The 25,000-nt window shown below is 38.6% G+C and overlaps 1 protein-coding gene across 8 annotated transcripts in view; it reads right to left on the reverse strand.

The window, feature by feature from the left end:
* The window catches only part of ehbp1 (EH domain binding protein 1), a 230,184-nt gene that overhangs the window by 38,882 nt on the left and 166,302 nt on the right, over nt 1-25,000 (reverse strand). For 6 of the 8 annotated variants that reach the window (XM_042333424.1, XM_042333422.1, XM_042333428.1 and 3 more), the window contains 6 exons: nt 14,979-15,126; nt 12,593-12,694; nt 9,730-9,860; nt 2,105-2,243; nt 1,805-1,914; nt 666-789 (listed from right to left, as the gene is read on the reverse strand). In XM_042333424.1, the coding sequence (XP_042189358.1) occupies nt 666-789; nt 1,805-1,914; nt 2,105-2,243; nt 9,730-9,860; nt 12,593-12,694; nt 14,979-15,126 (754 nt within the window). The remainder of the gene's footprint in view (nt 1-665; nt 790-1,804; nt 1,915-2,104; nt 2,244-9,729; nt 9,861-12,592; nt 12,695-14,978; nt 15,127-25,000) is intronic. The other 2 variants (XM_042333426.1, XM_042333427.1) reach the window with 2 other exon arrangements.

A 25,000-nucleotide genomic window follows, 5' to 3' on the forward strand; every position in this document is an offset into this window, starting at 1 on the left:
CAGAAATGTTGAAGGCTGTGCCTTTAACTGCTTGATCCTGTTGTTGCATTTCCTTATATTGAAAACCATGACCGTGGTTCTTATTAATCCTCTATCTTAATCTGGTATCTATAGAAAACAACTTGTGTATGAAGTAACACATCCGAGTATCACGGGACATCGTGTTTTCATACTGTTATTGTAACGGAAACTGAATAGAACATTGAATTCTTCAAACCTACTCTCGTGAAAAAATAATTTGAGTATCTATAACAGCACTCAAAATTTCTGCTGTTTAGTCAATACAACCTTCCACTTGCACTGTACACGGTTTCATGCAGTACATGGCTTCAGCAGGCCAACTGTTTTACTCTGAATCGGTAGAACACTGGAGATCTCACATTTTGCTGCAGCATATCAATGAGGCATGGATATGTATTCCAGCTCTGCATGGATGAGCACACTGTTCAATAGTGCTGGCTCACACAGTATCAGGGCGAGTTATCACTTCCCATGAAGGCACTCTTATCACCAGTGCCCAGAGAGGTGGCTGCGACTCACAGCCTTTCATTTTCAAGGCAGTTTGCTGAACATTCAGGCTTCAAAGATTCACACTTCCAAACTCTATAAGAGTTTGTGAACACTCAATTTGCCAAAACTGTTTACAGTGTAATTGGGCACCGTACCTGTGTCCATGAGATAGCGAAGGCGCTTCTCCACCACTGCCGCCCGGGTGTCAATTTGCTTCTGCTCATTCTCCAGTGCTGCCAATTCCCCTACAACATACTGACTGGTGTCTTTGAACCCTTTCTGTTCACAACAAGAAGAAAAAAATGTTACATTAAACAATATAAAAATATATTGTATATAAAATACACAGAATACAATTTTAAAAAGGCATCACGCGTTTCCGAATCTAAAATATAAAAGAGTAAAAAAAAAGCTTCCGTTTTTATATTTTGCCTAAAGAGGTAATATTTCACAAAATTGTGTGAATTCGGATTATGTTTCATCAGGTATAATAAAAAACATAATAATAATAATAATCCTTGCATTTGATGTATATGTATATATATATATAACATTCTTTTCTGTACGATAAATACTCACTGATACCACCTACGGGACACATTACATTTTTGTGTACAGCAATGATCAATCTAAAAATTACAGAGGGTGAAATAGCTCAGCCGAAAGAATACAGGTCCCAGCTCTTTCCTGAATATCAGCACCTGTCTATCAATAAGAGCTTCCTCCCTACCATCCATCACAGTTTCCTCACGAATCAATTTTACAGATGATCAGCCCATTTTCCCACTGTGCTGAACCTCCCCATTAATTAAGTGAAAAAAATTATCATATATATTATATTAATGCAAACATCATTCAGCTAGTAATTCATGGCTGATCTGTATAATGGAAAGGTTGAACACCCATTAACCCATGCCAACAAAATGGGTTGTCTGGGAAATTCTAGCAGGTCTCCTGTGACTTTTCATTCCAACTGAAGCTTGCAGTATCTACTTTTGTCATAATTAAAATCCTCCTGGTAGATCAATACCGGAATCTCTTTATGGGAAGTGCCCTGATGGAAACGTCTCAAGGATGCTGAGGCTCTGCAAGTCTGAAAAATTCATCTTTTATCTGACAATTATCACTACACTGCAGACTAATTCAGTGGTGCACCCCTTTCGCTTTGCTTTGAAAATGTGCAAGATTGACATCTGAAAACCCAACATCTCATTTTTTACCAATAAAGACACCATTTCCTTATATGGCTGAGAAATAATCAGCAATCACCAAACCACATAAAAATTATATATACACTAAGTACTTCATCTTCTGATGGCTTTCTCGGAGTTGTTTCACATATTGCCGTTTTTTCCTCATTTCCTTTCTTTGGATCTTCTTGTATTGATCTCTGCCTTTTAATCTCTGAAAAAAGAGAAAAAATAAGCCAGATTTAGAAATTGTTTAAAAATTATTAGGTCCACCTTCAGCATTGGAAATGATTTACCTGGATAGTGAAGGTTAATTTCAGCTAGTTAAAGAGCTTCCCTGTGACGGCAAATTAGAATTAAATGCTACATAGTATTTTAATATTCTTATCTAAAGACTCTCTTACCTGGTCTGTTTTCCACGTACTGGCTAAATGACTGAAGATGGGTTCTCCGCACTGCTGAATCTTTATTGAACACTACAGGAGTCCGCAAACGTTCGGTTGCTTTATGTAACCGCTCCGCACGGAGATCTTCTATTTCATCCTGCCAGGAATTACAAATTAGATTTTTTTTAAACCCAGATCCTGATTTTAATTAAATGGTCTGATTCCCAAAATGGATTGTTATGGGACAAAAAAAAACAGATTTCTCTGTTTCAATGTATTTTCCTACCTGCAGTGTATTTAGTATTAAGCCTGTGAAAATAGTTTTAGTTCCCTTTTCCGGCATGCTTGACTTGCCCAAAAATCTACCTCTTTGACCGCACCTATGGTTCAACACGGTCTTTGTTAAATGCTCCGAAACCTTATCCTATGTGAACAGCTACATTAATGCAACTTGTTGTTGATATAATAATCAGTAAGAATTATCAATTTACGTGATAGTGTCTTAAGACTTGTCTCATAAGAATAGCTCATTTCTAATTTAGTCCAATTGTAGCAGTCTACCGTGTCACTAAAGTTTAGGGGAAAGGAACAAAGAAAAAATACCTAGCTGGATTCTCATTGTCTACATCTTTCTAGTATCTGATTTAGAAGAAAACCTTCGAAGAATAAACACATTTTCAGCTCTTTCTATGCTCCTGTTATTTATGCATCTCAAAGCAGCAAAATATTCTATCAAAACAAAACAGTCCCAGTGGACCCAACAACTGTGGTGTGTGGAAATAGCAGATACCAGGGTACCATGTACCCAAAAACACACATTCTGCTGCTAATCTTGTATTATTTCTAAGTGTTTTGAAAGTAAATAGGAAAAGGCTGAGATGCATGACTAATAGCTGAGCCTGCTGAATGTTGAAACTGGTTATCAAATGCTACCAAGGCTGTGCCCTTTCTCTGCATTAAGACAATAAGTAATGAGGGGGTTCTCTAATGGCCTATTCTCTTGCCTTAAGGAGGTGTGGGATACAGAATCCTCAGGAGAAGGTAACAGTTTATCCTCTCCTACAATCACCGAATGCCTCATTTACAAATATCTAAACGGCATTACAAATGCATATTGAATCTGTCTTGTAAGCAGACCAGTAGAAAATAGCTTTTCAAACCTTTTTTTAGAAAAGGCAAAAACAATTGCTACATTGGCAGAACAAAATTGTTAAAATTTCTCTAAGTGCAGTTGGCAATACATTAAAACTAAATGTTATTGTTGTCATAAATAAATGCAGGTAACTGAACAAAAACATTTTTATGTGTGTTTAAGGGCATCGTGAAAACTAGTCCCTCTGAATCATACAGCACCTTGCGTAAAAGTATTAAAAATCTGAAGCTTAAATAGAATCTATAATAAAAGTGCAAGAAATACATATAAAAATATGATCCAAAAAGATAATGATTTAGAGATTAATTATTGCTAAACTGGTTTTTAAATATTTTCCTCAGAGAATTTGTACACAAACATAAATACACAGAGGCTTTGAAACATTCTTAAAGTGTCGAACAATCCACATTTCCTCCTAACATGTTACTGAGCTCTTTCTTTAGTAAACAAATACAGATCGTTTTAAGCCTGGTAAGGTGTAAAAATATCAGTGTGATTAGCTAGCAAATCCCATTTTAGGAAACCTTTTTATGGCAAGGGACTTCTGCCACTTTACAAATTTATTCCTTTAAGCTGGGTTAATTCAGTTAGCTTTCCAATCCATTGTGTTTTTCTCAGGCCAGCTCCGTCTCACATTAAATCCACTGCAGAAAGCTAAATTGAATGTAAAATCAGACTTGATCTGAGCTCCTCTTTGTTTAAAGAAAACACAAGTCCTCTGCTGCTACCTCACTTTCATCACTGACTTATAGGAACTGACAGTGTAAGGGAAAGCAATGAAAGTCATTGTTTTTCAACTTCAAAGACCCACCATATCTGTGGAAGGAAATCCTTTCAGCCAGTATCAGCAGTCCCCAAAGATTTTGCAGGTGGATGAAAAGTTATACAACTGCAGTTGCCCCAAAGCCAGAAGCATGCTGACGACGAATAATTTGCTGCAACAATCCTTACATTAAGACTGTTGCAATGGTTTGTCCACTTTTTCATTTCCGAGCTTTTCTTGTTGCAAATAATGTGAAATTCATAAGGACAGCAAAACACTTTGATCCCTAGAGTAAATGCCACACAAGCTTCCGAGAAGCTCATAATCTTCGTTTTGGCTTAGATACCAAACATTTTTAATTTTGCAGCTGAACAGGTTTGTGTTCATTAATAATACTTAAAGAGTCAGGGAACCAGTGCTTTTTTTTTAATAATCCATTTGCATGCACCTAGAAACTATCTGTACCCTGCACAGGCAGAACAATAAATCTGCCTTCTCCTTATGGATTTGAAAATGTCTGTCCATATATTTTATATGTATATATATATAACACATAAAATTTTATGTGTTACCGAAACTAGATTGTCAGAATATTTGATGCTGATGTACTTCACCAGCTGCCTCAATGAATTAGCCTATCAATCAAAACTGGAATACTTATATGTTGGCAGTGCAGCATTCGTAAAGAGGCTTGGAAAACTAATAAATCTAAGGAATTATATCCCAGTTTCTAAACTTGTTTTTATTGTTACATCACAACATTGCTTTCATATTTTAAAGCTCCCAATAAGAGTGCTCACCTGCACACATCTACCATCAACTGGGAAGGGATGTGGAATGCAGAATTTAAGGAAGGTGACTTGCTGTGAGACAAGAGTGCGTCAGCCCAGACACCCCTTCCCCCCACAAACTAACCAACTGAGACCCTCTGCACTGGCAAGGTACCTGCTCATCAATTACCTTCTTTATGTTCAAACCTGCTACCCAAATTGAGGTCTGAGCATTCGGAGGCATTAAAATAGAAGTAAGTGAATGAAAGACATCCAAGCCTATCCGAGCAGTATGTAGGAACCCGGTTGTTAGTCGATTGGCGGATGGCTTTCCAGAGTTAATAAACCCTCAAAAAAAATTAAAATAATAATACTTTGGTCACTCAATCCACGACTGTTTGTGGGATACTGCTGTGTGCAATTGGCTGCTGTGTTTCTCCCACAAAATATACAGTCAATTCACTTTACAGTATATTCTGTAAAGCGCTTTGGGATGTATCCATGGCATGATAAGGTGCTATATCAAAACAAGGATTATTAGTATCATTAAGCCATCTGTGCCTTGCTCTCTCTACTAAATGGTTCTAATACGAATTTAAAAAATAATATACATAAACCACGTGTTGGTGCATTTAGAGCTTCTTAAAGCTCTTCTTTTCACAAATAGTGACTCCAATTCAGTTTACATTCTATTGATTCAATTACACCACTAGGAGGCACGAGATGGCTCTATATTACGATCGGTATAAATTCCACTTGTAGAGCCTATTAGTTTATACTGATAGGAACTCTGCATTTAGATATGTCAGAATGAATGAAAAGCTGAGTTTTATTTATTCTGAATAGATTGGATTTTGTCATTCAACAACATCAACAAAATTATATTTGTATAGAACCTTTCACGTCGGAAATCTCTATATAGGTCAGGATCACTCAGTTTTTGTTCAGGTCTTGGGACGTCCTCCCGACGTTAAAGGCACTACGCAATTTGTTGTTTTTTCCTGCAATTTTGTGTCCCATTGCAAGTACAATGCTGCTATGCTGCATACAATGCCACAAACTAACCCTCTGCTCAGGCAAGGTACCTGTTCATACCTTCTTTATGTTCAGACCTGCAGCCTGAATTGCGGTCTGAGTATTCAGAGGCATTGAAATGGAAGCAATGAAGCTCTGAGTTAATGAAGTCCACAGTGTTTCACCTGCATCCAGAATATTGCACTCGAGTTCTGTCTTTACATGCGCAGTGCGATTCTGAAATTTGGATGAAACAGGAGGATGCTCAGTTGCACACACATTAACCTTTTCACAATGTGAAAGTAAGCATAAGGTGTGAGAAAGCAGGACTCATTAAATCCTCAGGACTTGTTCTACCGGAATGTATTAGTCATTTGGTACTGGAAACAGCACCGATAATTTTTTTGCTACATCTGTGCTTTATCCGTGAAATTATTATGGGGCAAAGAAGTTACATCTTAAGTCCTTTGTTCGTGCATTAATTTTTTTTCACAATTGCACAGAAATATGGGGCTGCAAATCAAAGGTTTGGGCGGTTGTGCAAACCAGTTTGAAAACAGTTCTCCAATATATACCCAAACCGTTTGCTATTAAAAAGTGAAAGCACGAATAATGAAGCCTTCCATTATATCTTAGTTTTTCACTAAAACTCAAGCTACTGGTCCTCTTGACCAATAATGGTGTTCTGTACAAACATTCACGTGTACGTTTCAGTGGTGACCCATTGTGAGAGGCTGGGACTGTAAAGACCAGCCCCTATCACCCCACCCTAACATTTTGCGAAAAACATTACGTCCTTACAAATGTTTAAAAATATATTGACTGCATTGCTCACAAAATGGGAATGATTCATGATAAATTCTTTCAATACTAGACATCGCTATGCCCCAGCAGGTTATCCTCTGTAACTCTGTACATTTTCTGTATGCACTGAGAGATCATATCATACCGTTTTATTAAGTTTCTATTGGCGTATCGCAATGTAGTTGTTAGAAAGGGTTGCAATATTCAATTGGGTTTTAAATTTTGGCCTAGCCCACCCGCGCCCCCCTTTGACTCAACAGAAGCTGCTATCATTACATATGGAGTCCTGTAGCTCAGTAGCAAGCGAGAGACCTGGGTTCGATTCCCGGCAGGGCGAAACTTTGGGCAAGTTTTCTTACTCTACACGCCTGATAATAATCCCTCAAGAAAAAAAACATTAAATTGGTCACTCAATCCACGACTGTTTGTGGGACACTGATGTGTGCAATTGGCTGCTGTGTTTCGCCCACAAATATACAGACAATTCATTTTACAGTATATTCACTTTACATGAAGTGCTTTGAGACGTCTAGAAGGTGTGAAAAGCGCTATAACAAATGCAAGGATTATTACTATTATTATTATTCCATATACACAAAACCCCCGGTTAGTTGGACTAATGGTGTGGAGGAGATCCAGTCAGGCAAGCCGGAATTTCCAGCTATGTGTAATTACAATGCCAGCACTATAATAATCCTTGCATTTGATATAGCGTCTTATCACATCTTCGAGACGTCTCAAAGTGCTTCACAGAATATACTGTGAAGTGAATTGACTGTATATTTTGTGGGTGAAATGCGGCAGTCAATTACACACAGCAGTGTCCCACAAACAGTCATGGATTGAGTGACAATTTTTTTTTAAGGAACTATTACCCCCCGGCATTTACCGGTTACTGGTATTTATTGGCATTTTTTGGCACTGCATTTTTTAAAATATTTGAATAAGCAATCTTCTGCTTGCGGGATTCAAACAGTCAGAGTCGATATCGCAGGCCACTGTGAAAGCTGGCAAGGACGGTGAGGCGGGAAAAGAATCACGTTGGCTGCTCAGTGCAGTGTTGGTGTACGCTGGGAGAGTTGGGCTGGTGGGAATCTACAGTAAGATGGGTGGAAATTTTTGTTTCATGGAATTTTTATATTTTTTAAGTTCAGTTTCAGGCCAAATTCCGGTTGCTCGGAGTCCAGTAAGCCAGGGTTTTACTGCACAAGATTTCCACATAAGCACGAACACTGATCTCAACACAGTCAAGAGAGAGAAAAGTGCAGAATTTTGACAGAATATTCCGGGGAAGAGAAAAAAATATATAATTTTGGTCCCGACAACTGCAGATCTCAAAAACATAAATTTCCCTCTTGTGTTCCTTTTCTGTTTTGTACAGGCGTTTACTGGATGGTGCATTGCCCGAACTTGCTCATAATAACTGCCGGTCTACACCAAGAAATATTTTAGTCGGGTGAGATGGGCAATAGCCAATTTTTAATTCCCCCAGGGTTGAATGATTCACTCTCGAGTCAGTCTCTCCAGTAGCTCAGAACTGACAAAACCCATCACAACTGTGACAGGTGGATTAGAGTGACATGCAGCTACAAGGATTGAACCTGCAGCCATTTGGTTGGGATGCAAACATTCAGCCAGCGACTAAATGTGTTGTTACAATACATACAGTTAACCCTAAAACCAACTGGAGCATGGCTGTTCTTTCCTTCCTAGGGTCCCTTTCACCAGTGTTGAAAATGTTTTGGAGGAAGGGAAAAGCAAAACTGCATTGTTTTGCCTCAGGATGGAATACGACATTATGGGAGCTATGACAAAGTATGGTTGTCCTTTATTACTCCTTCTCCCCTCCCTTCAACACGTGTAACTTTTATGCCAACTGTGAAATAAAACAGTATAGGAAGTATCGGGTTTATTCAGTTGTCTCCAGGTCTGAGGCTGTGAATTCAAGGGGATTGAGCTCCGGTACGCTACCCCACATGAAGGGCGCTATATAAATGCAAGTTGCTGTTGTTGGGCTCAGAGTCAAAGTACTGCATTGTAGATCCGGGGGAAGCACTGCATTGTTGGAGGTGCCATCCTTCAGATGAGACGGTAAACTGAGATCTACTAAATCTGCCTGCTCAGATGAATGTTAAAAATCCTCTAAAAAAAAGGAAGTTTCTCCTAGTCCGGGCAAACAATCTTCTGGACAAGAGTCATTCACTTCATGGCCGTTTGTGCGCAAAATATCTGCCATGTACAAACTGTCTGCCTTCAAAATACAGTCACTGCACTTGACAGCAACCCCCTGTGAAGCACTTTGAGACTTTTGATGTAAAAGGACCTATATCAAATGCAATTATTATTCATTATTATTAGTTGTCTTTCCCCCAATTATGCCCAATTAAAGTGTTGTGCAGCACGGTAGTACCACTATCCATTTCTGTCTCTTCCCCTCTCCCCACTGACATTAAAGCTCAACTGCTCCTACTTTTCTCATATGTAAAATTGCTTTCCAGATGTTTCTTCATAGAAATGGACATTTTCAACACAGAAAGTGGTCACATGGCCCATCACGTCTGCACCACTGTTAACTGTTTTTCTAAATCATCTTTTAATTATTAATCCCACTTTCAGCTGTTTCCCCTGTGTATCCCTTAATGTTTTTACTGTTCAGGCACTTATCCAGTTCCGTTTTGAATTATTCTGTTGATCTCGCTTCAGTAAGCACTTATAGGAATGAGTTCCACACCATCTAAAGATCCTCTGAGTGAAGACATTTATATATAGCGCCCTTCACCTGCAGCAGCAACTCGGAGCACTTATAATATGGCGGTACCACTTCGTTCCTCTTTCTTGCCTCTCCCCACATACAACATGCCGGCCTAGCATTTCTCTCTTCTCCTCATAAACATTATCTCTCTCACTACCCCCATACATTACAGAGAACCATAGTGTTCTTTCTTTCTGTGAGGTAACAGCCATGTCTACTTTGCCCAGAATTCAGGTACAGGCTGTAAATCAAATGCCAAATGATTTATCCTTGTCTAGTTATTCTGGCAACCAAATAACAGAATTATTGCAAATGTGTTACGTTTTTCAAGCTTAAAAACAAACCATCCTGTAAGCTCAACAAAAAAAGATAGTTGTCCAAACCAACCTTGAGTTCCTCTTGTTCTGCACCGTCAGTGGAGACTTTCTGCACAGCAGTAGATAGTGAATTTGCCACCTGTGGCTGAGCCTCTAGGAGCTTCTTAAGCTTCAAGTCCACCAGCCTACTGTTGTGACCTCCTAAATTAACAGGTGAGCAGTAAATTGGGATATTAAATGTCTTCATGAATTAGCATTAAAAACAGCAGTAATTTAGGAAAAAAAAATAGAAAACCGGCAGGTGCATCTGGTTCTGTTAAGCAATAATGAAGGTTACTAAAGTGCAATACCGTCACACGCATGCAAGAATTGGCTAAGAATGCAAATGCTGACATCATGCTTAGTGAATACTTAAAAAGCATTTGGAGTTGTCACCGATGTATGCCGTTCAAAATCGCAAAGCACCAAAATAATTCATTAATGCAACAACTGAAAGCTGCAGTGCTGCAAATTCACGTTTTTAGTTTGAAGCAACGCAAATTTATCAAAAATATGACCACAGTAAGCAAGTGATGGTAATTTTTATATTGTTCACAGACCATAATACAACTGAATTGCTGAACATTAAGCAACATTAAAGTAAAGTGATGACAAATATTCCCCTATCTTTTATTAAAGTAGCCTTGTGCATTTCCAAGAGCTAGGCAGTGTTTCACATGGGAGTACTGGGAGAGCGAAAAGATGTCTATTCTCAGGTATCTCGCATGTAAGCAAAATAAAATCTACGTTCTGTGCACTCACTCCAGTCTCTTTTACTTGTTAGCTAGTCCCTGTTCCCTCCTTTTTAAACAGTTAAGAACTGAACACTCTTAATTGAAAAGTGTTCAAGTTAAATGATTAAATTCAAACCCATTTGGTCTCATTACATCCCATCATCCCATTACATCTCGACCCTCCTTTTCGACCTTGCGTTCGGCCACCCTCCTACCCCTACCGTTCCTGCCCTTCACCACCCTTGGTCCCAACCTCCTGCTCGGGTCCAAATCCCTGACTGTCCAGTGCCTTCGGACGTGCTCTTGACATTAAAGCACTTTTCAAATGTAATTTGTTGGTGGTGTTGTCTTGAATTTGTGCTCAAATAAAGCACTGTTAAAGTGCTTATAATTTGAGTTTTACTTTAAATATTTATAATACTTATAAATGATAATCCTAATAATTCTAATTATTTTAGGATTAATTACGGTAATATAGCCATTTCTGATGTTTGAATAGGAAACACAACAATGATAGGAATAGTTCTGAACTTATAAATTCTGTTATGTAAGTATGGAAGTCATTGATTGGGTTTCTGTGTGGAAGACATGAATCAGAGAAACATAAAATCTATAACACTCAATGCATTTCTGAAACATATTTTGTTTGGAATACATGTAGAATTGTAATGCACCAATGGCCTTGGGTTATGGTTAGTTTGACAAGTGATGAAATGTATTGCTCTGGTAGACAACAGAGTCTATCGTGCTATTTGTATCGCGCAACTTGCGAAAAACATGTGTAAATACATGTTCGGAGCAAACTATGGGTGTCCCTAATTAAAGTTAAGCACCAATAAAAAGATTATAGATTTCAAGAGATCCCAGCACATTTCTTCAACTATATAATAGGAACTGTTGTCAAAATGTAGTTTTTAATATGCTGGATCTCAACGATAATTGCTTGGTGGTAAATTCACTCTGGTGATGAGTAATTGAACCATGCAGACCAGGAGGGCATCATTGTTGATGTGTGTTTGTACTGAGCTTATTGATTGACAATGAGCTGCTAAAATTAGCTTCAATGTTTACTTGAAGAGGGGAACAATATCAGTCAGGGTTCCCACTCCTATTCGTTATTCAGCGACTCTTGCCAGAAACGTGGATGTCTAATGAAGAATCGGGCTCGGATTTACAGTCCCCAATGGTGAAATATCCTGCCAACATTGAGTGTTCGGAATCACACATAGAGAATTGCCACTTGGGAGACATCCTGAAAGCCTGCTGACACTTGTAGCACTATCATAGCATTAGTAGTAGCCTTCAGGAAGCGAATCGAACAAGAAGCAGATAAATTATTCTGTTCCCCTCAGCAAATCATTCAATTTAAATGAAAAAATGTTTCATCTATTGTTAAAAATTTGCAGTTTGTGATTTATTTCATTGTTCTCTATTCTCTGACACCAATGTCCTTAGCTAACTATGTTTAGCGTTGCTGCCAAAATAAAACAGTTAACAAATAGAATCATAATAGTATGTACTACAGATTAGTTTTGATCTGGTTCCTGTTTTTCCTTTGGGAAGGAAAAAGAAGATAGAATCTCAGAACTTAAATGCATTGTTATTTTCAATACAACAACTTGCATTTATATAGCTCCCCTCAAGCTGGGCAGTGTCCCAGAGCGCTTACAATTTTCTAGTTGTATCAAAGCAAAATGGCTCAATGTTAATTTAAGTATGGAAGTTACTTTTTTCCATCTGGTTAGTAAGTTAATTCTTAGTTATTTTAATGTTGCTCTTCCCTAGCAACTCACACAGTGTTAAGTATGAAACACAGTTTACTTACTTTTCTATTTGAATTGACCTCATTGATATTGATGTGATTATTAATGTTAAGCTCACTGTAACCAGAATTCTGAATGTAATTGACATGCACATATGCATTCAGTGGTACAGTTCTTGTTGTCAGAGATTAGTGCAAAACTGGAGAGAAAGCGGGAAGCTGGAAATCAGTTGCTAACTGGTTGGACAGGCTTTATGAGCCGAATAGCCTATTCCTGTTCGTACGTTTAATGAAAAAGAGCAGACGACATACAAACGCACAGCGGGCAGGAAAGAACCATGCAGGTACCAACAATTATCTTACGCAGGCTAAGCAGCTCAACACAGAATTGAAATTACCAAAAGAATCAAGTTCAGTTTGTATGTTAGTATGTTCATCTCCACCTCCCAAAAAGGAGCATTCAGGACTTTCCTCATTAGTATCTACCCCAACACTATCATCTGTAAGAATAAAAAAATTCAAGAAAAGGAATCATAGCATATTAGAATATTGAACAAACAATTAATAATTGATTAGCATTTCCCCATTGTATTATATCCCCATTAATCAGTTTTTCGTTAATTCATGCAAAATTGAAAGCCATTGTTACAGTGTCACGACAACGTTTAAGATATTCTCAAAGCAATTTCTGAGCCTACACAAAAACAGAAGTTGCTGGGAACTTCAGCTGGTCAGGCAGCATCTATGGAGAAAGGAAAGTGAGTCAACGTTTCGGGTCCACGACCCTTCGTCAGAACCCACATTCGTCAGAAGCCAAATGTGTTAAACTATACATTTGGCTTCAGAGTTCCACAATCTAACAATCAGCCCTCAGGTATCACCAGCAAAAGAAACTGGTGAACCTTCAATGATTGCCTAGTGGATTAATACATGATTTGGTGTAGCACAAATACACCATCCAGGCCAGCAGGTCAAAGCTTTGATTCCCAATCTATGCTGTGTTAGTTGACATCAGCCAAGGAAGTGGTTTGGTGATCACATTGCATTCTTCCTAATAGCTATCCAGAGACCCTGGTAAAAAATGCACACAGGGTGAGGCCAGAGTGTCCTTGCGGAAAAATAGCCAGTGGATCTGGAGGGACTGTTAGAGTTCCAACTGAATGTCAAAATAGTTTAAGAAAAAGAAGCAAAGGAACTAGTGAAAAATGCTGGAGTTTGTCTTCATTTTAAATTTGAAACAAAGTTGGAAAAAAAAGAAAAGTGCTCAGATGGTTTCAAAGTGTTAGAAAAGAGCTGATTGTGTTGTTTTCTATTTCATTAGCAGGACAGTGAGCAGAACTGTGTGAGGCGTTTAGTACGCACATACAGAACCCTGCTTTCTCCACGTCTGAGGGCAGAAAGAGGGGCCGGTAGAACCACAGCTGCCACCTCAATCTGCTCTCAGAAATGCTGCAGGTATTACCCCGCTTGGTGCAATATAAAAGGCACAACAAATAATTCAATCAAGAAGGTCCGAGGCTCGACCCTGGTCTGTGCTGGGTTAGTTGATTGTGTCTGAGGTGAATAATTAGCCTCAGTGCCTTAGGGCTAAAGAAGGAGAGAAAAAGAACAATCAGCCATGGTTCCAGCTCCCGAAAGCTATCCAATGACTCTTTTTGGAAGTACAAGTGTATAGATGTTGGGTGGATGTTGGAATGCTTGGCTGTGCTTGTCCCTACTTGCATGGCTTGCTGATTGACATTCACAATTGAATCAAATGAAGTATAACCATTTGAGGATGTACCAAAGGGTTACTGCCATTTTCAGACTGTCATGTTGATGTTTTTAGGAGATAAATAGGAGAGAAAAGTTATATGAGAGAAAAAATGGTTTAATTACCCTGTCTATTGTTTGATCTGTGTGATCCAAGGTAAATATTTGTATGGATGGAATTACAGATGCATCTCCTGCATACGCATTCATTACACATGGTTTACACAATTCACAGATAGATATTACTGATAGTTTAATGCAACACAGCCAAAGGTACCAGCCATTTGGTGGAGTTGCTTAACACAAAGGGCTGTAGGTTGAGTTCAACAATACTGTTGTTCCTGGACCAGTCTGCCCTCTATCATAAAGTTTTAAAAACAAACGTGATGTAGCTAAAAAGCGGGCATTAGGATCCTACCCTGATTAATGTGAGTTTCCACTAACCACAGATTCAAGTTGGGGGGTTTACATTTTCTTTGACAGTTCAACGTCTCAGAGATCAGTTGTAATGAGAATTTGAGCTATAGAAAAGTCAAAGACACCGGTCCCCATTGCGTAACTGACACTTGCAACCAAGTTGAGATCAGGAACACACCACGTTGGGAACGGTGATACATAATTTGGGTCACAGATGAATTTCAGAACTATTATCTCATACTCTCGTCCTTGATGGAGCAAGAGACATGTATTCAGGACCCTGGGGTTCTAGGGTAAGAAGTACAATCGAGTACACTACTGTGGGATATTAATTTTCTTGCAGTGTGACAACAGTAGTTATCATAAATGCATATTGTTTATCAAGGCAACTTACTGTAATTGTAATTTTATTATTGCTGAGAAAACTGGGATGTAATTTGCTTCAAGCATTCAACAATACACAACACAGTTCCAGGATTTTATTCAGTACTTGTATGGAGGACTAACCTTAATTACAATTTCACAAAGATTGAAATAAACACTTATATAAAAAAAACAGCACTTAAAAGAACAAAGGAGAATTAATTTGCAGTGTTTGCTGTAAGTATTACTAACCTCCAGCTGCCTTTGACCTTTCTCTCAACTTTTCGGCAGACATTTCATTGTAGCTTGGAAGTTCAGACATCTTCACACCAGATCGAGCCTCTGCAATTAGCTGACGAGCTCTCTCCCTCAGCTGCCGACGTCGTTCTTCATCTTGCTGCTGGGAGATATTGAACAGCCTCCATCACGGAAATTGCCAAAATTGCAATTTCATTTCGAATTGATCATCCTGCCAAGCAAACAGGAGGTTTCCGACCTTGCGATCTAACCCTTTGGTTCAGGTAAGGAGCTGCAAGGTATACTTTGCCCTGAAATCGCTCAACGTTGAGATGGCGCAAACATATCCCATCTATGGTGCATTGAGTCAAAGGTGTAAATGATGTGTGTCATGCACAAACATGAAATTTATGTTCTGCAAGTTAGAACATAATTCATTCAGGTGCTGTAGCTCTGCTGATAGATTGTCAGGTATATTAAGAACACTGTACAACACTGCAGGCTAGTTATATATTCATTTTCCTCCTTCCAGTTGTTCCCCTTCTCTTCATCTGCTGGTTGCCTCCCAGACATAGGGAAACTACCAACTGTGGTAGCATGCACATGTGGAACTCTCAGTCTGGTTTGGATACTTTTAAGCATGGTGATGGGTTTCTGTGTGGCTCAGACACTCAGCTGACCAAAATAAAATGCTGGTACCCTGCACAAGTAGCCACTCTTCAATTGTGAGACCAGACAATGAATACCAATAGGATATGCAACTGTGTAGGGCATCACGGCAAATCGTAATTTAACTTCACCTAGAATACCCACACAGACACACACACAGTCCAGCAATCAGAATGAGAAACTCTGCTAATTTCTATTCTCCCCTTTCCTCCCTAAACTGAGACACGGGATCTTCTTGGTCTGTGTGGATCAGATTCACAATGGGCAGGAGCTTTACTGATTCATATGTCAATATACATAATCTAAGGCAAAATGGAATATAAAGCATCTGAAGAATGCCCTAGCTCTTTTGCATTCGAGAGCACTATAGACGATTTTAAATCCTCTCACCATCACTTGCACTTTGAGGATAGTGTGAGGAGTATTTTACTGTTCTATAATAATAATATAACCAGAGAAGGGTGGGGAAATGCAGCATCATTAGATATTAGCTATACATACTACACACCAAGTAATATTTGACTCACTTGTTCGTTCCCTATAACAAACAGATCATAGAATCATAGAATTATACAACACAGATAGGAGGCCTTTCGGCCCATCGTGTCTGTGCCAGTTCTTTGAAAAGAGCTATCCAATTCAATCCCACTCCCCCGTTCTCTCCCCATAGCCCTGCAAACTTGTCATTCCTAAATAATTATCTAATGTTGGGGTATGTTTCTTCTTCAGCATAATTGCCGCGTTCTACTGTGATACTGTAACAGAATTTGATTTAAAGCAAAGATAAATCTCTCCATAATGGATCAGACTGCCTCATGACCTCAAAAGGAGCAATCGCAGTGGTGAAATTTATTGAAATAAATATAACCTAAGCAGTCACTTAGAATAGCCTTGTATTTCCCTCCAGTCAGATGACGGATAATTTAGATTTGCTAGTCAAAGAAGGTGTTACTTGACTGATAACATTCAGTCACTGGTGCTCCAGTCGTGTAGAGTACTTCAATTTCACTAGATTTAATTTTTGTTCCTAAATCTGAACCCCTTGGAATGTGTTACAGCTTCGTAAAATACTTTCTGCCATCTCTTATTCTCTACGTAATGGATTCATAGGCAAGTAATCTATATATTCTACATATGATTCAATTCTTATCAATAGAATTGTTGATGCGCATTTGGTGTGAAGGCCTTCGACAAACATACATTTATACAGCAGAAACATGAAATTAGTTTCTCAAAAATACTCCAGCAAAAAATGTATTCCTTATTGACTAAGCATTAGCTTACTATAGAACTATATGTTTTTGTCAGACAACGGATTAAAAGCTATGTTGTCAGGAATTTATTACAGAATCTCAGTAATGTGCAACAATTCCATCTAATTTTTTTATGTCCTCAAATTGTACATGAGTATGTTATTGATGTCAATTTATATTATGTGAAAATACTGGATCAAAAATTGTAATATATAAAATGCATAAGAAAGATAGCATCTAGAGTGCATTGAGAATATCTGAAAACTAGATATCTGAAAACTTTGAGATATTTCAATGACGTGATAAGGGGCTATGTCAAATGCAAGGATTATCATTATTATAACTAAGAAAAATGGAAACAGTAAAATGAAAATGACATGAGAATTTGAAGCATAAAATTCCGTCTAGTCTTAGCATGTGAAACCATTTTGTCTTAAAGTTTTAAGATTGTGCAGAATTTATTTGGAAGCCGATTTTCTGCAATTCTTAAAAGCAACCGGCTTCCCAATTAAGAATGAATTTAAGAATATTGGATTCTTCATTTTTAAGATAAAAGGTTCTTACAGGATTAGACTTGGTGGAGTTTCAGGTCCCTCATTTTGTAAACATTCCCCGGAACTTGTATACAAAATCAAGGTTGGATAAACAAGTAAAAGGGTAAAATTAAAATCTACACACATTGTCATAGATGAAGCAAACTAGTTTCTCAAAAATTACACACTTTTGCGCCATGTACACCATCAATGTACATCAACAGCCTCCTCTCTTTTAATCCACTTTTTTGTTGATGGATGATTCCACTTTACTTTCTTCAGGTCACACATCCTCATTGCACACAATCTTTCCCTCCTTCCGCAATGCAATGACTGAATCACAGCACCTTGAATAACTCCATGACCGTCAATGGGACATCGCTCATCTACTTTTCTTTTTATTCCTCAAATACACATAGAGTGATTTTACAATCGTTAGTTATAATCCTTGGAACTTGATTTTGTGTTTGGTAAAATTTATAGACAGTTGGCGAATCACCCCCACAATTTCTGCGCGTCTCTTGAAAATCTATGAAACCCAACAGCACTACACTCACATCTTCTAGGGGTATTCTTAATCTTTCTTCATCCTTTGATATTCCTGACCCGACGATCTCCACTTTGAGTGAAATTGCCATTGCTAAAATAAACCAGTTTCCTCTTTTGTAACAAACATTATTTTTCACCTCAACGACTCTCAACTCTCTTTAAAACCTGATTTCTTTCCAAACTTGAACACTACTCACATGTCTGATTAAGCTGTTATAAGGCTTCTTTTTCACTTCTAGATAGATAGAAGCGAAGGCCGGTCATCTGATCACTTCCATTTTCCATTCATTCTTGCTCTCTTTGAGTGATATGGATATAGTCACTACTCCTCCAAACTTACCATTCTGTTCTTCCCAAGCTACAATTATCTTCACAAGAAAAGTTCGGGTGAAAAATCCCTTCAGCCCATTTGATCTCAAACCTTCTGCATATCAATCCAATGTCCTCACATTACACAGTCACATTCAGATCTGTTCTTAAATTATTTTACACAGTTTAAAAACAAACATTGGTATCACCAAATCACTTAATCTTGCCTCTTTTGCATCTTAGCTGTGCGGTTCAGCATGAAGCCTGACCTTGCACTTAGGTTCTCAATTTTTAAAAATGTACTCTTCACATACATTTCTGAATCAACCGGGAAATGTCACTGAAAAAATGGAAGAACATCAAAGAGCAACTGAACTCTCAACAGAGTGAGTTCTAGTTAATAAATCCTCTTTGTTTCTCTCTCCCTTCAATCACACCAATTTTTCGGGGGGTCAGCCAGCTATCTGACACATGCAAAAACACATCACCATGCTTAAGAGTATCCAAACCTAACAGGTTCCCTCCCTGCAGCCACTCCCCGTGTTTTCCACAAATCCACCTCACTGCTTGATCCTGGACTTTCCAAATGGGTCGGAGGTAGCCTCTCCTGTGGATCCATAATGGAGGACTGTTTGCACACAGGTCTTATATGCCGTAACTTGACCTTCATTGGGACCATTTTTTTAGTACTATCTACCAGTTAAATTTATATTTTTATGCACCGGCAATATGTTTCTCGGACTGCATTTTATACTGCATAATTTAGGCCAGTCACAGAGAAGAATCAGCATTTACATTGGCTCACTGGTAGCCATTCAAATTCTGTCACACAAAATTATACATTACATTGCCCACACTTATCAGCAGCACTTGACTACATGACCTCATCAATTCAAAACTGGAGCTACAGCAGAGCAGAATCTCTCTCCTAAGCAAAAACTCATTATAAGTTTTTTGTCAAGCAATCTTTTTAATTAAAATTTCAACACATGTAGTGTAATAGCAATAAACTTAGCAACCCTCAAGTGTATTCAACAACAAACAGCTCCTGTGTGCTAATAAACACCTTGACCTAAGCATTTCTTCAGCACACGGGATTATTTAATACTTCTTTACAATCCTGGCATTCCTAAATTTTGTTTAATTTCATCCAGTTTAGACCTACTGTACATAAAGAGACTGCTGAAACCTGCATTTTATTTTACTTCACAGTTTTAGCTTCATCTTAAAGTTTTTAATATAGAACTGAACTTCTGGAAACATTTAGCAACCAAGACAAATTATTTTCATTTTCAGCAAGTGCTTATGCACAATTTTTCCAACAGAGATCATACAAATATCTTGACAAATAGGGTATTCACTAAATAGACTAAACTTAAGTCATATTTGGGGGCAGCTGGGTGTCTGACATATGCGGAAACCCATCACCATGCTTAAGAGTATCCAAACCAAGCTGAAATTTCCATGTATCTCACCTACACATCGAAATCCCAGAGATAAATTGTTGGAATGGAATGTGCACTCTCTCCCTGAAGAGACACATCCTGCTTACCTAATTCCGAAAAATATTAGGCGTAGGTTAGCAGGAGCTAAGGCTTGGGGACTCCAGAGTGTGTGTTGAGATACTGATGGAGTCCAACCAGCTAAAACTGCATAGCTTGCCATTGATATTGCTGTCTAGCAAGCTTTCCTGCTGCTTGTCCAGTTAGGACCACCCTACCTGTTAGGGCTTTGGCTTGTAGGGTTACCAGTAGCTGAGTGGGATGACTCACTGCCCCTACTGACTGGTCAATTTAAAAGTCATGCACTGTACAACAATAGGTATGAACTCTCTTCCACAATTCCACATTGAATTCCCCCTCCCCAATTCAGTCATCGTAGAGTCAATGAATTTCTGCTGAATAAGGAGTAAGTCAACTCATGCTCCTGATTCACACTTTCCACTCACAAAATAGCATCAGTCAAGTTCTGTGACCAGGTCACCTTTAGGCATTTAAACAATGTGGCATAAAGCAAAAAAGACTTTCAAAATAGGAAGAAAAATGAACTGTACTGTTCCTATCCTACAGTTTATCTCCAACACCTTGGGACGTCCTCCCGACGTGAAAGGCGCTATACAAATGTAATCTTGTTGTTGTATTAACGTTATTGCATGAAAGTCATTGATACCCATTTACAATGTTTTGCTTCATTGGCAGCATCTATATTAAATGTTTTTCTAACTTCTCTTGTACTAATTGATCACATTTACATTAGAATACATTAGAATATACCACACAGAGTCCTGTAGCTCAGTGGTTAGAGCACTCGCCTTGCAAACGAGAGACCTGGGTTCAATTCCAGGCAGGGCGAAACCTTGGGCAAGTTTCCTTACTCCACACGCCTAATAATAATCCCTCCAAAACAAAACAATAATAAATTGGTCATTTTCAATCCACGACTGTTTGTGGGTCACTGCTGTGCACAATTGGCTGCCGCGTTTCGCCCACAAATATACAGTCAATTCACTTTACAGCATATTCTGTGAAGCGCTTTGACATGTCTAGAAGACATGAAAAGCGCTGTATCAAATGCAAGGGTTATTATTATTATTATTATTAAACAGGCCATTCGGCCCAACTGGTCTATGCCGGTGTTTATGCTCCACATGAGCCACCTCCTGCCCTTCCTCAACTAAGCCTTCAAGCATAACCTTCTATTGCTTTCTCCCTCTTGTACCTATCTAGTTTCCCCTTAAATACATCTATGCTAATATTCTCTGGAATTTGAAACCTGTAAAAGCAATATTTCTGACACACAAACTGTTAATATACACTGCAAGGTAAAATGTGTTAAAAATCTTTCAATGACCCCCCTATTGGCCCACAAAATACACAGTCAATCCACTTCACAGTCAATCCTTAGCTTTTGCCAGCCAGTTAACTAATATTCTCTGGAATTAGGTAAACAGGATTCCCTCCAAGGAGAGAGCGCATTCCATCCCAATGCACAGAAATTGCCATGTGTAGGTGGGGTCCATGGTGCTACGTTTGGTTTTGATACTCTTAAACATGGTGATGGATTTCCGCAAGTGTCAGACATCCGGCTGTCAAAAAAAGTTTATTTGTTGGTGTAAACCCAGCACGTAAGATTACCTGCGTCCATGTGCCACAAGATTTTCCAATCATTTTCCAATGTGTCCTTGCTCAAATCCATTGCAGGATGCAGCAGTAAAGTGCTCCACAGGCATGCATGCAGTCTCATTTAGTTTGCAGTATTGCCAGCATTGTTAAAGCTAAAAGCGGCTTTGTGCTACCTGTTTTTCAGATTGCTTGAATCTACTTAATGTCAGACACTTACTTTCAGCTCGCCAAATTTTAGATATTGAGCAGGCTAAGATTTTTATAAAAAAACAAAATCTAAAGAGGGTAGAAGTGCAACTAATAAAAAGGCAATCAAAGAAAATGAAATAGACAGATGCACTATAAGTAGATAAAATAAAGAAGCAAGAAAGAGAGGGCTGTAGAAATGTTGCAAAACAGGTGTAAAGGGATTAAAGGATTAACTCAGTGGTCAGGGCTATTCGCATGGTATTGTATTCATGAGATAATGATAAGGCAATTCACACCTAGGTTAGGTGTGAAAAGGTTTAGATGTGCTTGCATATTAAACTCAGGTTTATGCCATGTTTATATGACTGTGCTGCTGCTAACAGTTGATCTGCCTTCGGCAGCAGCGCTGCAACACTATCAAAGGCATCGCTTATCACTGTGTTCTGAGCCAAGTCTACATCTGTCTCTGATGCAACAACACCTGGAAAAGCAAAACATTGGCTGGTATGCTTTTCTGGCTGGGATGGGTGATGATATCTATACCATTCCATGCATGCAAGGAATGCAGAAACATTGGGATTTTCAAATAGGTACAGTGGGGCTATACAGTGAGAGATGCTTAAATAACTGTGCCGCCATTTGAGCATCACTCATTGATCAGCAGGTGGCGCAATCTAAACCGAACATTGAAGAGATAACTTTCACCAGTGTCTTTAGAGGGACCGATGGCTCACCAGCCAAATGAATACTCGTGCCAGAGGCAGCTCCAACTCCATCATGCCTTGGGAGAGATCACTGATGTTTATTCACTCAACAACAACTTGCATTTATATAACGGCCTTCATGCAGGGTAAGCCTCACTGGCTTACCCTTCCTTCCCAGCCATTTGCAAAGGAATGGCCACTCTTACAGGAAGCTGCCCAAAACATGACTCAAATCACTTTTTTAAAGTTTTCTTTAAGGCATGGATTTGTGATGATTATGGATCAACACATTGGTGTCCATCAAGAACATCTAGAGTCTATTCTTCATTTCCAAAACTAGTGCCTTAATTTTATGTCCATTGTACAGCAGGATTCACTGAACAATGAGAAGTGGGAATCCTGATTTTTACAGGGGCATTGTAATTAACTCAATTGTCCTTACATTCTGGTTCACTTTAAATAGCTATTACATAATAGTTTGATTAACATATCATTGCCATTGATATCAACTAATAATAATAATAATCCTTGTATTTGATATAGCACTTTTCACATCTTCTAGACATCCCAAAGCGCTTCACAGAATATACTGTAAAGTGGATTGACTGTATATTTGTGGGCGAACGCGTCAGCCAATTGCGCACAGCAATGTCCCACAGACAGTTGTGGATTGAAAATGACCAATTTATTTTTGTTTTGGAGGGATTATTATTAGGCGCGTGGAGTAAGGAAACTTGCCCAAGGTTTCATCCTGCCTGGAATTGAACTCAGGTCTCTCACTTGCAAAGCGAGTGCTCTAACCACTGAGCTACAGGACTCCACGTGGAGAATAATGTACATTAATAAGATACCAGAAGACTCATGTTTTTTGTTTGTATGATTAGGGTATATAAGACTTCAGCTGGAGTGATGGAAGACTGTAAGTGAAATTGCAACCTGAAACTACCATATCAAACTACATATCAGATAAATATAATAATAATCTTTGCATTTGAAATAGCTCCTTATCACGTCTTTGAGACATCTCAAAGCAATTCACAAGAATATACTGTAAACTGTAAACACAGCAGCCAATTGCGCACAGCAGTATCCCACAAACAGTCGTGGATTGAGTGACTAATTTTAAAAAAATGCATTTAAGGAATTATTATCCCCGGAAAAGCAATCTGCCAATCGACTAACAACCGGGTTCCTACTTACTGCTAGGAAAACAGAGGCGTGTGAAGTAAGGAAAATTGCCCAACATTTCACCCGGGTCTCTCCCCTGCGAGGCGAGGGCTCTAACCACTGAGCTACAGGACTTCACTAACATGCAGCATTGACAAATCTTTGTATATAAAAAAAACCTGGCAAATGGAGCAATCAGCAGGTCAGCTCAGTTCAGTTCCACCATGCTGAATTGGAAAAAATGTTCTTCTGGAACCTCTGTTGTGTTGCAAGATATTGAGAATTATGTATGAGAGGTTAAAATCTAAGGGCTGAAGGGAAGGTTGAAGGACAAGAATGTATAAAAGCCCACCCAGGTGGAATGCTACCTCCAGAGGGAGGTGATAGCCATTTGCAGGTGGTCTACAGATATGGAGGATCAATAGTGATGCACTGGAGGCAATAGTGCCTTAAACTGTTCTGCTATCCAAGCCAATTCCTAAAATCTTCTAATTGAAAGCACCTTTGAAAAAATGTGGGATTCAACCATTCAGAAACCAGATTAACTGTTAAAATTGCCCAACATATTGTTCAAGAAATTTCAGATTGCTTAACCAATTCACTTTAATTTTGCAATGTAACCACTGTGAAAAAAATCTAAAAATGCCAATTAGGTAAATTTTCAGTTCCCATCTAAACTGTTTGTTTGTAATCGTTTCTGCAACATTGTTCTCAGCACAATGGGAAAATGCAAATGAAAAACTCCGAATGCAACCACAATGGTTTGTCTCATTGTAACCATTAGCCCAGAGGTGTGATGTAATTCAATCCTCTAAGCACCACCATTTAGCCTTATTAACAGCCAGCGCGGGCAGGTTACAACTCACAAACCCCCCACAGTAAACAAAGTGTATGGACACAACACACTATGCTGAGTCTGATTGACAGAAATCTGTTTTCCTATCAGATTGTCTCGATTTACTTTTCTGCTAATGTTCTAAAGTTGCAGACATAATTTTGCCTGGCCCCAAAGCTCTCCTGGGGAGGATGGCCAGTTTGCAAGATTGTGTTGTTTGCTTTCTCACCTCCCAACTTCCCCTTAGACACCAAAAGTTCATATTGCCCAGAACTGAATACACTTGTTCAAATTCAATCAACTCAGCTTAGCTTGTAAACCTCTTTAACAATATTTAGTCTCAACAGATTTACTTCAAACACCATCATCACGGCTAAAACCGGGAAAATGCCCAAAGTTCAAAACCTCACAAATAAAAAATATTTTTTTTGCAACTTTTTAAATTCCTTATTTAAACCTTATAAACTAGATTGGTACTCAATTTCTTTATTTCACACTTCAGTGCTAGCTTTAACTGCTTCAATGCAGCTACTTTTAATTTTATCTCTCTCACTCCAAGTAATTAAAATGATCAGCAGTTGCTTCCAGCCGCTTTGACACAAAACAACCCTCTTTGCAGACTTTCCTTTTTTTTCCCCATGGAAAAAAAAAGGGCCTCTAGTTCCATTTCACTGAAACAAGAAAAACATGCTTCTATAAATCCCAAC

The sequence above is a fragment of the Callorhinchus milii genome, unplaced genomic scaffold (genome assembly GCF_018977255.1).
Source record: "Callorhinchus milii isolate IMCB2004 unplaced genomic scaffold, IMCB_Cmil_1.0 Scaffold3, whole genome shotgun sequence".
Taxonomy (NCBI): Eukaryota; Metazoa; Chordata; class Chondrichthyes; order Chimaeriformes; family Callorhinchidae; genus Callorhinchus; species Callorhinchus milii.